The following is a 16484-nucleotide window of genomic DNA, read 5'->3' as shown; positions in this document are numbered from 1 at the left end:
CTTGGTGAGAACCCATCGAGAATCGATCGCAGGACTAAATATCGCGATATATCGCAATATCGATATTTTGGCACACCCCTACTCACTAGTGTATGTCGCCCCCTACAGTAGGAAGAGGTTTGGTGCAAAATGTGTCTGAATGGAAATCTATTCAAACATTTTTATTTAAAGTTTGTTCGGGAAAAGATGAAGGAAATCTTGGACAGACAAGGAAACAATCACACCTCTCTTAGTCCCCGGTAGTTTTGGTGTTCAGTAAAATGTCTGATTTCTCTTTTTTTAAGGTCATAAACGTGTTGAGCGGCGGTTCACCTCGTCAGTTTGACTCAGACTCTCCACGGCTTGTTGGTAGGTCAACCCGCTGAAGTTCACGCCGTCCACCTCCAGAAGTCTGTCCCCTGAGAACAACAAACACACGAACGTTTGCTTCAAACTCGTGTTTTCTGTCTTAACGTTTCTCAACACAAAACATTTCAGCTCTTTCCTAATCTAAATCTAATACTTTTAAATGTTTTCTGAAGACATGGTGAACTCCTCCTGAGGTACCTGGATGTAGACGTCCGTCCCGCTCAGCGGCGCCTCCTGGAACCAGACTCTTGATGTAGATCCCTCCATGAGGAAGGCTGGGGTTGACCCCTCCCTGAGCAATCAGAGTTACTATTCATGTGCTTTAAGGTATGTGTCCAAGCATTTATCCGATCTGAGAACCAGTTTTAATGAAGACCGCGGGACAAAAACGGTCAATAAAAGCAAAAGTTGATACATTATTCACATTAAAATACCTAAAAACCTGAAAAACAATATGACAAATCTGGATCTGAGAAACAAAAAGGATAAAAAGATCAAATCTTCCTTGAAAATGATCTAAAATTTAACAAACATTATTAGATCTTCATGGTGATAAGGACTCAGGAATGAAAAGAAGAGCGTCATCAGCAAACAAACGAATCTGAAACTTTCTGCTTCAAAGCCTGAATAATAACCAGTGTTGGTACAGAAGGCAAACACACAGAATATTTAACATTAAGATTCTCACTAAAACCCTGCACTCACGGAGATGCTGATGCCCAGATTCCCGGATATCTTCTTGAGCTGCACGGCGATCTCCTCCGGCCTGACGGAGTTCAGAGACGTGGACAGAGAGACGCCGTCCTGGAGGACACGCAGGATGGCGTCAACGTTTCACCTCGATTTTACTTAGAAATGGTTAAGAAAACTCAGACAAAACAGAAAACATCACAGGAGGAACCGTTCATGGACATCAAGCCTGAAACATTAGATATATCTCCATATAATTAATGTCCCTAAACATCAACATCACTTAAAGGAAATGAGGAAAAAACAACTGAAAGGAGGAAAAATTATAAAAAATAGTGAAAATAAACTCCTGAAGCTCTGAAAAATTATGGAAAATGTTAATATAAGAGTAAAAGAAATCTATTATTCTATTATTATAAAGCTGTAAAGAAGTGGAATGATAAAAAATAGCAAAAATGTGCAAGTATGACAGATTCTAATGAAGAAATGTCTGTCTGTCAAAGAGTTTAACACAAACAAAAAAGTGCTCTAAATATTAGAAATGATGAATGGAAAATAAATGAATGAAAACAAAAAACTCCAAAAATGAGTGTATGTTTAATTAAATAACGAAGACAGAGAAAAAGATAAAATGTTAAAAACAAAAACATAAATTTGAGATTCAGACCAATGACCCCGTTATGATGATACTAGGAGGATTAATGACGGAAGTTTGAGTTTATTTTAAGAACATTGGAGATAATGTGGTAAAATAACAAATGACCATCAATGACAAACGGGTCAAATGAGGAAAAAAGGCCCCAAAAAAACATTTAAATCAACAACAACTGAGTCAGTAAAAAAAATGAAACATATTCAGACACATAAACATCATTTTAGTTCATTTGTCTTAATTGTGTTCATTAATTTGATCAAAAATGCATTTGTTTAACGTGCAGGAACATTAACATAAACTGATCTGAGGGTTGTAGCCCCGCCCCCAAATAAATAAATAAATAAATAAATTAAAATAAAAACAACAAAAAAACAAAGTTACTTTGAGAAAGATCCTAGCGTCAGTGACCCGAGTACCTGCGAGTTCTGGACTCGGGCCTCCTGAGGGACGTTCAGCCGGTGGCCGCTCTTCGGCGTCATCATGGCCGACACGAATTCCTCCGAACTCTCGTTGGCCGAGCGTCCGTCCGTCGGAGTCTGAGGCTCGTATTTCCCCAAAACCGGAGAGCGGGAGCAGTTGGGACTGACTGGAACTTCAGGAGGGAAAGAAAAGTTTTAAAGTCCGACTCGGATCACGACTGATACAGAAATCACACAGACGTTTGTATTTCTGTCATAGTTTTGATGTCCCACTCTGATTAAAATTTGTGATTTTATTGCAGTTTTACAGCATTTTCTGATGAGGGAGGACATGTATAAAGAAAAGAAAACTAAACTTGCATTTTTGAGTATTTCTTTATTTAAAAAGTGAATCGGGAGCAGACGAGAACACCGATAGTCCCGCCCACAACTCAGATCAGTTTCCAATCAACTCTACAGAAACTATGTCTTAGCTGATTTTTCTAAAAACAGCGTCGTCATAATTATAAGTCACCGGGTCCACATCCACGCACCTTTAGGCTGCGAGACGATGAGCTGCACCTCCTCAGGGCTGTTCTGCATGACCTCTGCCGCCTCGTTGAAGGTCACGCCCTCCAGGCTGACGTGGTCCAGCGAGATGAGGCGACCGCCTGCAGCCAAAGGTCAGAGTTCAAGCTGGTTTCTGAGGTCAGAAGGACCTCTGTCCCTGTGCTGCTCTACCCGCTTTGATGCGTCCGTCCTTGTCAGCAGGTCCGCCCGGGACGATGGAGGCGATGAAGATGCCCAGGTCGTACCGGCCCACCGTGTCCTCGCCCACGATGACGATTCCTGCAGAGATCGAGTCCCAAATATGATTTATTTTCTATTTTTAATCAAATAAGGAAAAGTATCACTTAATAACTGTTTTATCTAAAAACACACTCTACCTTTGAAATTTAATAAATGTCTAAAATCAGAACTCTTTTTAATATATTAATGAGTAAAGAGAGGGATCATTTTACCGAGGCCGAGCTTCGGGTCTTTCTTTAAAGTAACACAGATGACTTCTCTCTCTGAGGCGGCGCCCAGTTTGGTGGGCGTGTCTGTGAACAGACAGGTGAGGTGTTCAGGTGAGTCCTGACATCGCCTCAAATCACTGGAGTCAGATCCGACTCTGGTGAAACTTTCCCCTGAAAACAGTTTAAATAACGCTGATGCTTCTCACCTCTGGCTGCAGGTGATCCAGACTGCAGTTCTGACCCGCTCCGCTGGGAACAGGCAGGTGAGAGCATGCTGCTGCGCTGACTGCTGGAGCAGGTGCTGCACGTTCAACACGTTCAAGAGGAAAATGTCACGTTTTTAAAAAAGTGGTTAGAAAAACACAACGGCAATTTGGATTCATGTTTGTTCAACTTCCTGCAGTTTCATTCAGCTTCCTGGAACTCCCAAGTCACCTGCCATTTTTTCAGCTTCCTTCAGCTCCTTCCGTACTGTCTTTGGCTTCCTTCACCCCCTGCAACTTCCTCCAGCTTCCTGCAACTTCCTTCAGCTTCCTGCAACTTCCTCTAACTCCCAACTTCCTCCAGCTTTCTATAATTTTTTACCACTCTCTGCAACTTCATCCACCTCCCTGGAACTTCTCCTGGCTTCCTTCAATTTTTTTCAGCTTACTGCAACTTCTTCCAGCTCCCTGCAACTTTTTTCAGCTTATTGCGATTTCCTCAGCTTCCTGCAACTTCCTCTAGCTCCCAACTTCCTCTTGCTTCCTATATTTTTTTCAGTAACTTCCTCCACACCCTGCAACTTCTCCCAGCTTCCTACAACTTTTTTCAGCTTACTGCAAATTCCTTTAGCTTCCTGCTAGAACTTCCTGCATGTCTCTGCAACTTCCTGTATTTTCCTGCAGCTTCCTTCCTGCAGGGAGCAGCAGATTGTTGCAGATTCCCGCAGCTTCCTGTGGCACCCTGTAGATTCCTGCAGCCTGTGCTCAGGTGCTCGATCCGGCCTGGTCTACCTTTGATCAGGCATCGGTTACAGTCGAGCCTTTAAGTCATTTTCTGCTCTGGAATAATCAAACTACAGCACCGAGTCAACCTGGTGTCCTTACACTTATCATTTGTTTAATACTACTTTACTGGAGTTGTTGAAGTGATCCACCTTTGCTGCTTCACTCGCGCTTCGATCCTGGCTGTGATGTCATCACACAGCTTGGTCAAAGACTCCTCCCGGGGTGTGGTCTGACCACTGTCATCTTGTGGCGTCTCTGAACAGGAAAAGGACTTGAGCGGGCTGCTCTGAGCCCGGCACGCCGCCGCGTACTGCACGATGTTGTCCTCTGGAAACAGAAAGGATCTTCAGTGCTATCTTTTTTTTTTGCATAGTTTGGCTAGGAGTGCGACTAATATGTGATTTTTCTCTTTTCCTTTTTTGGTAAAAATTAAATATAAAATCAAAATACTTAAATATTCCCACCAACAACCAGTCCCCTTTGGTGGTTATTTCTTACAACCACTAGGGGGCACTGTGTGTGTCGGGTCCATCGCCCTAACCTGGTATTGGAACCCTAACTCTAGCCTGGCAACGGATGCAGTACCGGGCCCAGACGTGAACCGTTCCAGGCTGGGGTTAGGGTACTAGTACCAGGTTAGGGTACCAGACCTGAACAGGTACCAGATGCAAACCGGGTCTGGATGTGAACCGGTTCCAGGTTAGGGTATAGGCACCGTGTCCCAGTACTGGCCATGTATTAGCCGGACCAGTATGTGTACAGTACCTCGTCCGGTACCGCGTACCGAGGGTTGTGGACCTTTGATTTCACGACCAGCCAGCACATCAAAAAACGATGAGAAAAGTGACGCAGAGACGACCAAACCAAACGTCCATATTTGATAAGGTGGGAGTGAGACTGTGATGAAAGCTCTCACCCAGTGATCAGGTGTCACCTTGGTGGTAGCTCCTCCCACATGTCCGGAGCGTCTACTTTATGAGCACATTTTTTAACAAGAATTGAGCTTTGAATTTGACTTGCATTAAAAGAGGCACATTTGATGTGTTGATTGTGAACGGTTTGGCGTATTTGTTCAGAAGCAAAAGTGGGACTTCCACTCCGGAGTTCAACCTTCACTGACCTGAGACCAGACTGTGGCTCAGCTGGCGAGAGTTCATTTCGTTGTTGAACTTGTGCTGAGATGAACAGAGGTTACAAAGGTACTGGGCGACCTTTGACCTGTCGGTGACGAAGGTGTACTTCTTCTTGCTTCCTCGGCACTCGATAACAAACTTCCGCCTCTGTAGAAACACAGAAGAAGGTCTTACTTTGGGGACGAGAACTTCCTCTAACAGGAAGGTCACTCACGTTCGAGGAGATGGTCGCCGTCTCCCTCCAGAAGAAGTTCTGAGCCGTGAATCTGCAGCCGTCTTTCACCCCGTAGACGCTGACGCCTTTGGCACAAACGCCCAGGATGATCTCGCCGTCTGAGGGCTTTTTGTCGCGCATCACTCGGTGGAAGAAGACTCCGTACTCCGGTAGCTGCTGGCACACCTGAGGCAGAGCAGAGCGGGCGTTGCTTTGGCTTTACCAGTTCCAGAGACGCACCTGAAGGGTCGGTTCAGCACCTTCAGGAACTCCAGCTCCGATTCGTCTGCGAGCATCTGAGCGTTGTTGGCGTGATGCCGCAGCAGCTCCGCCTGAACGTAAGGTAAGGCACGTTTCTCCATCACGCTCTTGGAGACGTACTGATCCGGCCGGAAGTAATTACGACCGTACACCTGAACGAAGCAAAGCACGACCTCGAATAAACACATCAAAGTGCTCAACGTCATTGAAGCTAAAGGTTAGGAGACTACAAAGGACTGAGATTCACTAGGAGTATTTATTCCTAAAGTAAAACAATATTTGGTTTAGAATCATTGTGTTTCCAAACATTTAATTTGTGCAAACTCTCCCAGAGTCTCAGGAATGTCTCCTTCCTGTCTTAAATTAGTCCCAAATTAGTTTCACTGGTGACTTTTGGAGTAGAATAATCCAGAACTGAACGTGTAAGAATTAGAAAACGTAAACGTTTTTCTTTGCTTCATTTGTCAACACTGAAAACAAAATCGGGGTCTCAAAGGAGCACCAACCAGAAGAAAACAGAAGAAGGTAGAAGTGTTGACTACTGTATTTTTCCATTTTATTTTAGCTAATGAAGCCTCTCCACTTCTGTGTACAATGTTCACATACAACTAAATTCGACTGTTTTGACAGTTACTACAGATTTCTGTGCTATTTTAGGGTTTAGCTAATATTTAAGCTACATGCTAGCTGTTTGGGCTAATTTAGAATTTTTTCAGTTTTTTTAGGCTAATTTGAAACTTAGATAATATTTTAGCTGTAAGCTAGCTGTTTTGGCTAAATTACACATTTTACCAGTTTTGTTAGGCTAATTTGGCATTTACCTTATATTTCAGCTACATGCTAGCTGTTTTGGGTAATTTTGGCTTTTTTCTCCGTTTTTTAAGCTATTTTGGAGTTAAGCTAATATTTCAGCTACATGCTAGCTTTTTGGCTAATTTAGAATTTTTTTGATTTTTTTTAGGCTAATTTGGCATTTCGCTAGTATTTTAGCTAGATATTAGCTTTAGTGTTTTCAGCTACTAGCTTTAGCCATTTCAGCTATCAACTTCAGCATTTTTAGCTATCAATTTTGGTATTTTCAGCTTTTAGCACTAAAAACTTTAGCAGCAACATTCAGCTTACAGCATTCATACTAGCATTATTGCAGGTAATGCCCCCCCCAAGAATAAGTTTAGAGACCCTTGTCTAAGGTTTGAAATTATCTCTGGATTATTGGGAGAAATGAACAACTGGTTGACTTTAAGCAAACCAAATCTGTTCAGTTTGAAAACACCCTTCACCAAAGAGGGACACTCTTGGACATGCTCTCAAATATTTCCCTCCCAAATAATTACAAACTAACACAGATTAGTGAGGTGAACGCCTGAGAGGTTCAGATGTTTGGAAAGTGTTCTACTGACACCAAACTTGATAGTTCTTGCAAACATTTTAAAAACAGGATTCTGTTTCATCTGTGGGATCACTGACAGACATGGTTCTATTTAATAGAACAATGTTCTACTGGATTGGGAACTATTCATATTCAACAAACAAAAACTACAAAGAAACTATGCTGGACACGAACACCAACCATATATCTTTCTTTTAATGTACAACCTCAGGCATGCAGTCTCCATACTCTGTCTGCAGGGCTAGACCCCCCAGGCACAGAGCCGTCTCCTCGTGGCAGGACAGTCTGTCTTCTAAAAGGTCTCTCCTAAACTGAAGGTAATACTGGTGACGGGTTTGTTTGTGCCTGATGGAAGAGATTACGCTTCAGTTCTTCGTTTGACAACATCACCAACTGTTTCATTGCTCTGGTTTAGCAAATGCTTTCTCTTTAAAAAGTTAAAGGAGGTCAAATCTGATTCTTCACTCGGTCACCATCAGCTCAAAGCATCGAGAGAAACTTACAAAAGAAGAGAGACGTTGTTGACAAAGAATTTGATCCTGAAGAAAAGGACAAAGGTGGTGGTAGGCACTTTTTTCCAGCTGTCTGGAGCAACTTTGCAAATCTTGGTGTCGTTTTCTACAAAGAAAAACTCATTATCTGACCAAAGATCAGAGACAAGAAAGAAGAAAGAACTTCAGTGGAATGACTTCAACTTACAAAGATCCAATTTGATCAAACTTACAACAGAAATTGTTGATCAGACTCCAGGCCTCGAGGGCTGGTATCCTACTGGTTTGTGTTAGAAATCCTGCCGGATTACCTGGATCAGGTGTGTTTTTACCAATACGAAGCTTCAATGGCAGGTTAGTTGGAAACATGTGGCCCTCGAGACCTGGAGTTTGACACCTTTCTACTATTGCTCGGTGACTAATGTAAGTCTTATTACCATCAATGTAAGCAAGGCCAAAGTAAAAATGTTCCCCAAGGTTTGAGTGAGCCACAATCATGTCGAAGACGTCTCCTCCTCGGGATTTCACGTCACACTTGACCGTGATGGTCTGTCCGTTTGGCATCACCACACTCAGCTCTCTGAGGGTGCTCGGACTCTTTCCTTTCTTTGACTGTTGAAGATGGAGGACACATTTCAAAAAGTAAAGTATCACCCAACAAAAACAAGAAATAGGGTTTCTACTAGAGATAAAAAGGGTCTAAGACTTTGATCCATAATAGTCACTGATAGAAAGAACAATCTCAGAACAATTATCTCCTAAAGGACAACAATTCCAACACTTGGATGCATACTCGTTATTGTTTTTACTCCAAAGACTCACCAGGATGGATCCAGGCAGCTCCAAAACAGTCGTTGGCTCATCCAGCACTTTGGTAAACTCTGGACCTACGTCCTACAAAGAAGAAGACCACTTTGAGAAAGGTGTTTAGAGCTACCTGACCCTACGAGAGGACAACTAGGTCTACTATTGTCAGGAGTCAGAGCTCTGTCTCCCCTCTGGTCACTGGCCGGAGCCATCTCCAGAGTACTAAACTCACTACTCCTCCCAGCATCCCCAGCGCACAGTCCCCTGATGTTGCTCACCTGACTCCAATCTGACAATCTGTTTCTTAATTTTTGCTTGGATTGTCCTACAGCACAACCCAAGTGCTTTTGAGCATGAAGTTGATGGTCAGAGTTTCTGACAGATGACTTTTGGCTTCCTGTTGATGCTTCAGAGCAACCCCATACTATTACACTCCCACCACCATGAGGAGTTACTCTTTTGTCTGTAGTTTAGCTGGCAGTTTTGGACAGAAGTTTCTTCATATACATTTATGTATAGAAAACCTCAAAGTATAGGTGTTTAAGTGATGTATAAAGGTTTCTAGAGTATAAAAAGACAAGTTTTTTTCTGAAAGCACACAAGTATTTTTTTATTGATACTAACAGTGAGTTTAAAATAACCAAATGGTGACTTGAAGCCAACAAAATTTGTTCTGGTTTTCATGTTTTGGAAGTGTTTTTAAATTTGGTACAGCAAATACACACAAGAATTAAACCTGAGAAAACACGTCCAGTACACTAATACAAGGCTAGAAAGAAGGGTGGAAGCCAAACTCATGAACGAAAGAGGAAATTAAGAGTAAGAACAAGTCGTCCAAAAGACAAACCAAACCAAAGATCCAGATCTTCTCGAAGATCATTTTTGTATTCTTATAGAAGTGGTGGAGAGTGTGACGACGACTGTGATCCGACTCACCTTCAGTTTCTTGTCGTTCAGGCTGGTTGTGGACTCAAACTGCGTCAGCGATCTTGAGTTGGGGGTTCGATTGACGTCGATGTAGGGACCACAGGGGCTGCGGTTCAGGTGGTGCCAGCTGGGATAGCTGTCCCTGATTCGGCCTCCGGCGGGAATCCTGCGGAGAATGAGTTTTCCACTCACTGGAGGTCAGATCTCTGATGTATGCTATGACAGCTTAATGGACCGTTTTAGGGAATGTGACGTACCCTGAGGATTCGGATGGATAACAGACTCCCGAGTACGTTCTGGGAATTTTCTTCTTCAGCGACCATGTTGAGTTACTGAAAGAGCTTCCTGTCAAACAGACCTCTCTACTCAGTATGTACCACCAAGAAACTCCAGCTTCCATCGTTTTAATTCTGATTCTTACTGTGCAATCTGTCCCGGACCACTTGGCTGCGGTCAGTCAGTGGAGATCCATTCTCAGCCATGGATACAAGATCGACCTTTGGAGACAAAGGGACCATGTTCAGAGGACCGAGAAGAACTTCAGAACTCTTCAGAGCGAACCGCATCTCTCACCGAGTTTCTGCAGACGTCGTCCACCAGCTGCTTGATGAGCCGTTCGGCCGGCGGCAGCATGGAGGTCTTGTGGTGAAGCTCACAGGTCTCTAACAGCGTCAGCAGGTCCGTCCTCCTCACCGCCACGTCCTCGCACATGCTCAGTAGTAAACTCTCCAGTTCAGGACTCATCTGAACCGGCTGGGAAGAGGGAAGATCGTGACGAACACAGAAAACGGAGGGAGGAGGCGAAGAGAACGGAGCGCACCTGGTTCTGAGGTAGATGATAGTCAACGCACCAATAAAGAGTCATCCCCAGTGAGTACACAACCATCTGAGAAGCACAAAAAGACGTTGTCAAATTGTGTTAGATACACTTAAATTTTCAAACTCTCGGGGTTAAAGATCAAGCCTTCTTCCTCCCCTCTTGATATTATTCCAACTCGCATTTTCCGTAAAGTGTTTTGTTGTTGACTAATTTACTTACTTACTGACTTTGTAATAAAGATTTTCAGGATCAACCTTCACATCACCAAACTACAGCTGGATTTCAGAGCATCTAAAGTTAGCATCTTTAAGTGATCAAAACCAAATGCCAACAACCGCAAAAAGTTTTCATGAACAATGTTCCAAATAAAAAGAATGGAATGAAACTTTATAATTGTAAACATATTTGTAAGTGAGTTCATCTTTATTTTTATAGATTTTTTTCTCAGAGAGCGACTTACAAAGTGCTTCACTAGTAGAGGAAAAGACACAGAAAGCCAAACCAGGTAAAACCTAATAAAACGTACTCAGACAAGCAAGTAAAACACAAGTAAAAGATTCTTAAAAAGTCAAATTAAAGCTATTCTGCATAAAAATGTCTTAACTTGACTTTTAAAACACTCGATTGAGTCCATCTACCGCAGAGACAGAGGGAGGTCGTTCCAGAGTCGGGGAGACTAAAAGGTCAGTTTTAAAAGGAGTTTTTGCAACGTACAAAAGATTCTTTTCAGTGGACCTTAAGCAAGAATTCCTGTTTTTGTTTATTGACTTGTTCCTGACAAGCATCAACATTGGTTACTAAACAAAATAGGAGAATTTCTCTGGTTTTTATTGAAAAAAAAAAACATTTTCAGCTCTGAATTCTTTGTTGTCTGTAGACCAATGAAGTTATTCTGGGTCCAAACGTGACTTCCTTTTAACCCTTCCACCCTTGTCCACATGACAAAGGTGGAAGTCTTGCCCACCCTTGTCATGTGAGGGATAACTCCTCAATGTAAGGGTGGGGTCATCTGGACCCCGAGGGTTAAAGTTCTCTGAAGTGCAGACGTGAAGTAGAAGTGACGACCATAAAACACTGAAACTTCCCCGACCTTTTCGGCGCCGGCTCTGCTGGGTGTGGAGAGACCCTGCTGGAGCTCCGGGGCAGTGAAGGACGCCACGTCTTCGTAGCGAGTGCAGCTCTTGAAGGCCAGACTCCCGTTGGCTGACAGCAGCACCGAGCCGGGGCTCAGCACGCTGCACATGTTACCTGAACCTAAACGGGGAGCGGGCATCCAAACTGGTCACCGGGGTTTGAAGCTTGAACCAAAAACTGGATGAAAGGGTGAAGGGGTTCACCTGTTTTGGAGATGTCCAGTAAGGCTTCTGTGGTGGCGAGCAGCAGACACCAGACTTCCTCCTCCTCGAGCGGCGAGCCCCGGGCCTCCAACACCTCTGCCAGGGTCACAAAGGTGCCCATCCTGCTGGGAAGATACAATCAATCAATCAGTTATACTTTACTAATCCCAAGTGAATCTGGCGGACAACACATACAATACAAGACCAACGGTGCGCAGCAGTCACGCAAATCTGCCGTGCTAAACGCCCAGAAAAGACATGAGGGTACAGGAATGATGTCTAAAATCCTGCATCTTCGATCTGTGTCGCAGTAGATCGGAATAGATTGAAGTACAAACAAAAATACATCAAAATAAAAGCACATTGATGTAACAGACAAAAGGTTCAAACAAACGGACACGTCCAGCCTGGCAGCCCCCACACGCCATCGCACAGCGCTCTACGGGACAGTCAGAGGGGGGAAGAAAAGAGAGTCAGCAAGGTGTTGAATTTAAGGAAAGGGTCATGGAGATTGGAGGAATGCAGGTTTCCGTGACAACGGGCTCTCACACTTTCAGCGGATTGTGTTGGTTCAGTCCAAGGGAGTGTCTCCTTGGCTCTGGAGTTCCTGATTGGAGATGATTGCTTAGGCGCAGGCAGACGTAGCTTCTGCCTGCTGAATGTCCAGGTGCTGCTTTATGGTGGAATATTCAATGATCAGGTCAATTTTTTTGGTGTCCTCCAAGTCGAGCTGTAATTCACTCTGAGATGGTTTCCAGCTTCCCAAGGGAGACTTCGATACACATGGATGAAAAGAGCATCAATCTTGGTCTTCAATCCATTCAGTTTGTCATTCTGAGTCGGTGCGGCTCTCAGTGTCCATCGCAAAGCTGTCCCAGCCCGCCTCTGCCTAAGCCGCTCTGCCAGGTTCCGATACATCAAGGTTCTAATAGGTCCAGGTTCTGATACATCCAGGTTCCGATATATCTAGGTTCCAATATATCAAAAAAGCCTAAATTAGCCAAAACCGCTAGCCTGTTAATATTTGTCTAACTCCAAAACAGCCAAATAAATCTTAGTAAATGCCAAAATAGTCCAAAAAGCTCTTAGAATGCCCATTTTTAAAACTTTAAAATGGTAACTTTTTAACATCATTCTGAATAATAAAATTTGGATTCAGTTTTGGTCCAAACAGACAAATGGATCAAATTAATTTAGATTGTCTGGATTTTAACAGGATCATGGAATAAAAGAAACCTCAACCTCCTTCATCTCATCTGAGGCCTCACAGACATGTTTCTAGATCACTAGGAGCCGAGAAATCAATGAAGCTTTGATAACGACGACGCCAAAGGTTTCCTCTCAGTCTGGTTCAGTAAAAGGCAGAAAGAACCGATGCTCTCTTTAATCTAATTCTTCCTAACTCCTCAAGCATCACTTTGGGGAAAATGTTGGAATTTGTTTTTTAAAGTAGCAAAAGTAGCATTTCGTAATTTTTACCAAAACCTCAGTTGCTAAGGAAATCCAAAAATTTACTTTTGCCGATTCTTATAAAAATTACATAAATGTGTTCGTCACCCCCAGACCACCAAAAAATAAAATGGTTGCTATGGAGATAAACCAACTCTTAAGCCGCCTTTTTGAAAAAAAGTTTTTTTTTTTTTTTTTTTTATGAATTTGTCTCACCCAGCTCTGACTAGGTGCCAAAGAGGGGGGAGGGGAAGGGTCTGATGCAGCTGCTCAGCCAATAATGGCAGATGTGGCAACGGTTGATGGGACGTGAGATGGTGGCATCTAAGGGACACTCTGTGCCATTCGTGGTTTAAATTTGAATTTAAACCTCAAAATCTAACCTCAACAGGTGGGACAAGACAGAAAAAATAAAGAAAAACTTCCAGATTTTTGCTGCAGTAAAAAGGGAAAAGTGCAAACTTCTTAACTTTACATTATAAAGAGAAAATGAAGCATTTTATTTTGTAAATTGTCAGGATATTCTACTGTTGGCCGCCTGTATCTGGACTTCAGCGCCTCCTCTTGCTTACAGGCTTAAAAAGCTGCAGCCAATGGCAGCGCCTTTCCAGACCAGATCAAGAGATTCAAAATAAACCGCAGCAAATGTCCCAGCAGAGTTAGGAGCCGGTGGACGACTGAAATAAACCGCTGAGCTTTAACTCTGGAGAGCGCCGCGCTGACACGGAGATTCTGTCTTTTAACACCTTTGGAGTCGGTGGAAACGCCCCGTCAGGTGTTGTGGGAGGATCAAAGGACAGAAGGAGACAGCCGGGACGCTCTCTTTGTTTGATGCAGTTTGAAGGAAACAGTTTCAGCTTTTTCCAACCGACACTTTGATTTGATGTGAGACTCAATCAAGAGGGAAATTATTTAATGAAGGGTTCAGATTTTCAGAGAAAAAGATCTCTTCTCTGTTTTCGTTATGAAACGTTACATTAATCCTGTATAACCATTTGTATCATATTTGATACACGTAATTCTGAGACCCCCATCTCATTAATCAAAACTTTCCTTAAAAACCCATCGTCTGTGACTTCGTCCATGTTTTCTACAGTGCAGTACATTATCCTTCCACTAGAGGCAGTAGAAGGGCTTCTCCTGCTCATTTCAAAATGGCTGCACCCGTGACACCCAAAAGCAGTTTTGGAGGGAAAATATTTTGCTAATTTTCAACACTTTAGGTTGAGATTAGCTCAGCTATTGTTATTTTCTTTTCTTAAATGACTACTTGCTGTATTGAGAAATGTATACATTTGTTGATAATTAATTGTGTATAACAGTTTCACCATGTTAAAAATGTGTGGATCAAATTTAAGACAAAGTCTAAATAAGGTGCTTTCCCCCCGTAAATAATATTTTTTCAAGCCGCACAACGTATCATGATTGATATTTAAATATTAGGAGAAAAAAAGATTTTTCTGTCAATTATTTGATGAAGTGGGCTTTAGAGGATTAAAGATGTGTTTGTCACAATTTAAACAGCAACTTTATCACGTTCAGATTTAAGTGCACTAATCAACTAATTCAGTTTATTAAGATACCAACTGGAACCTGTTATAAAACTAACCTTCTGACTTGAAAAACCTACTTTTCTTTACTTCTATTGATTTTTATTTGTGCTAATTTGACAGCCGATTGTCAAATCCGAAGTTTTAGAACCTACTGAGGATTTACCGATAACTGCTCATTTGTGGAAGTTCCTAAATGTCATAAAAGGATAAGATGGTAACAACAGAGCTGGAAAACTGAATTCAAACAAATAAACTGAGGAGTCATGGCATCACTTACAACAGGTGTGTCAAACTCAATCGCTTAAGGGGCCAAAATCCAAAACACACCTTAGGTCAGGGCCGATCAGGATAAACATTTATTGAACACACAAAAACTAAATTTGAAAAATTTCAAATCGTAACTTTTTAACATAATTATGAACAAGATAAATAGCATTGCCTGGGAAAATGCTAGTTTGAATGCTATAAGCTGAATTTGCTAGTGCTGATAGCTGAAGATACTTATGTTAATAGCTGAAATCACTGAAGCTAATATCTGAAAACTCTGAAACGGATTGCTAAAATATTAGCTAAATGCCAAAAAAAACCGAAAAAAAAAATGGTTAGCCAAAACAACTAGCATGTAGCTGAAAAAGTAACTAAACTTCAAAATAGCCTTAAAAAAATTGAAAAAAGCCTAAATTAGCCAAAACAGCTAGCATGTAGCTGAAATATTAGCTAAACTCTAAAATAGCCTAAAAACCTTAATAAATGCCAAAATAGTCCAAAAAGTCAGCATAATGCAAATGTTTAAAACTTTAAAACCGTAAATTTTACACATAATTATGAATAATAAAAAGGTAGGAATATTACTCCAGAAAAAATCAAATTAAACTTGAAATAACTTTCAATATTTTACTCTCCATGAAAACATATTTTGTCAAAATTATACAAGTTAGAAATAAGTGCAAGATAACATCGTTAATAACAATAAAATAAAAGGATCTTCAGGGCCGGATAGAATTACCCCAAGAGCCGGATCCGGCCCCCGGGCCTCGACTTTGACACATGTGACTTACAGGGAGATGGAACAGAAATACAAGCTTGGAGAAGAAACCAAATTTGATGATGGTTTCAGGAGGTAAAAGCTGAAGAACATTTCATGCAGCTTACCTTGTGTTCTCCGCTTCCCGAGGAGATTCTTCTTAAGTTCCCTCAAACATCCGGCACACTGAACTCTAATCCTTCCTCCTCTTACGCATCTCCTGCTGCCGTTCCTCCCACCAGCTCCCTCCTCGTCACCTCACCGCTGTCCGTCATGACAGCTCATCAGGCACCGTGGCCTCCATCATGCCCCCCACCAAAGATCCAATCAGCTCGGTTACATCCCTTCCTCTGCACTCGCACCTCGGGCCCTGCTCCTCTGCGTTTTCTGGCATTTTCTACTATTTTTAGCTGGGGGGGAACTTACAGTAAGAACATAATTGGATTTGCAGGGCGAGCTGGAGGCAGATGGGGCAGCAAAGGGCCAATCCACTGCAGACAGGACGGTGTTAATCTGATGTTTCAACTGCAGCCATGCTTCACCTGGCCCAGAGTCTGCAGAACCTCACAGGTTTAACCGTCTGTTTGACAGCATCGCAAAATTTTGTAAACTCCAAAATTAGAACATTTGGAATGTTTCACAAGTAAAATAACAGGAAATTTAAATGATTTGAAATACATTTATCAGTGATGACAGATTTAAAAAGAACTGTAAATGGATGTGATGTAACAGAAATCTGCTGTCATGTTTGCAGTTTCTGGATTTATCTAGCTTATTTTTAAGTAAAAAGAAACAAAAAATATTGAACAAAAATAATACATGCAATATTAATATAAAATAATTTTAATAATTGCAACAATAAGAATGATTATGATAAAAAATTGCAACTTTTATTTGTATTTTATGACGGTTTTGTGCAACGTTTATGAATTAATTGTATTTATTCAATAAATTATATTCAGAAACAACTAAAACAAAA

The 16484-nt window shown here is 42.0% G+C and overlaps 1 protein-coding gene across 1 annotated transcript in view; it reads right to left on the bottom strand.

Moving 5' to 3' along the window:
• Positions 1 to 15871, bottom strand: part of frmpd2 (FERM and PDZ domain containing 2) — a 22249-nt gene extending 6378 nt beyond the window's left edge. The window contains exons 1-24 of the mRNA XM_036217036.1: positions 15634 to 15871; positions 11480 to 11604; positions 11233 to 11396; positions 10143 to 10208; positions 9896 to 10075; positions 9744 to 9819; positions 9580 to 9667; positions 9332 to 9488; positions 8411 to 8482; positions 8026 to 8200; positions 7601 to 7736; positions 7304 to 7442; positions 5707 to 5859; positions 5447 to 5632; positions 5220 to 5379; positions 4249 to 4426; positions 3317 to 3411; positions 3114 to 3194; positions 2833 to 2940; positions 2646 to 2762; positions 2110 to 2285; positions 1054 to 1152; positions 547 to 640; positions 313 to 398 (exon numbers count right to left, since the gene is read on the bottom strand). Coding sequence (XP_036072929.1) covers positions 313 to 398; positions 547 to 640; positions 1054 to 1152; positions 2110 to 2285; positions 2646 to 2762; positions 2833 to 2940; positions 3114 to 3194; positions 3317 to 3411; positions 4249 to 4426; positions 5220 to 5379; positions 5447 to 5632; positions 5707 to 5859; positions 7304 to 7442; positions 7601 to 7736; positions 8026 to 8200; positions 8411 to 8482; positions 9332 to 9488; positions 9580 to 9667; positions 9744 to 9819; positions 9896 to 10075; positions 10143 to 10208; positions 11233 to 11396; positions 11480 to 11600 — 2907 coding nt within the window. The 5' untranslated portion in view covers positions 11601 to 11604; positions 15634 to 15871. The remainder of the gene's footprint in view (positions 1 to 312; positions 399 to 546; positions 641 to 1053; positions 1153 to 2109; positions 2286 to 2645; positions 2763 to 2832; positions 2941 to 3113; positions 3195 to 3316; positions 3412 to 4248; positions 4427 to 5219; positions 5380 to 5446; positions 5633 to 5706; positions 5860 to 7303; positions 7443 to 7600; positions 7737 to 8025; positions 8201 to 8410; positions 8483 to 9331; positions 9489 to 9579; positions 9668 to 9743; positions 9820 to 9895; positions 10076 to 10142; positions 10209 to 11232; positions 11397 to 11479; positions 11605 to 15633) is intronic.
• Positions 15872 to 16484: the final 613 nt, after the last annotated feature.

Source organism: Oryzias melastigma, linkage group LG19 (genome assembly GCF_002922805.2).
Source record: "Oryzias melastigma strain HK-1 linkage group LG19, ASM292280v2, whole genome shotgun sequence".
Classification (NCBI taxonomy): domain Eukaryota; kingdom Metazoa; phylum Chordata; class Actinopteri; order Beloniformes; family Adrianichthyidae; genus Oryzias; species Oryzias melastigma.
Note: the sequence above shows the minus strand (reverse complement) of the source record. Positions and strands in the feature narration are given on the sequence as shown.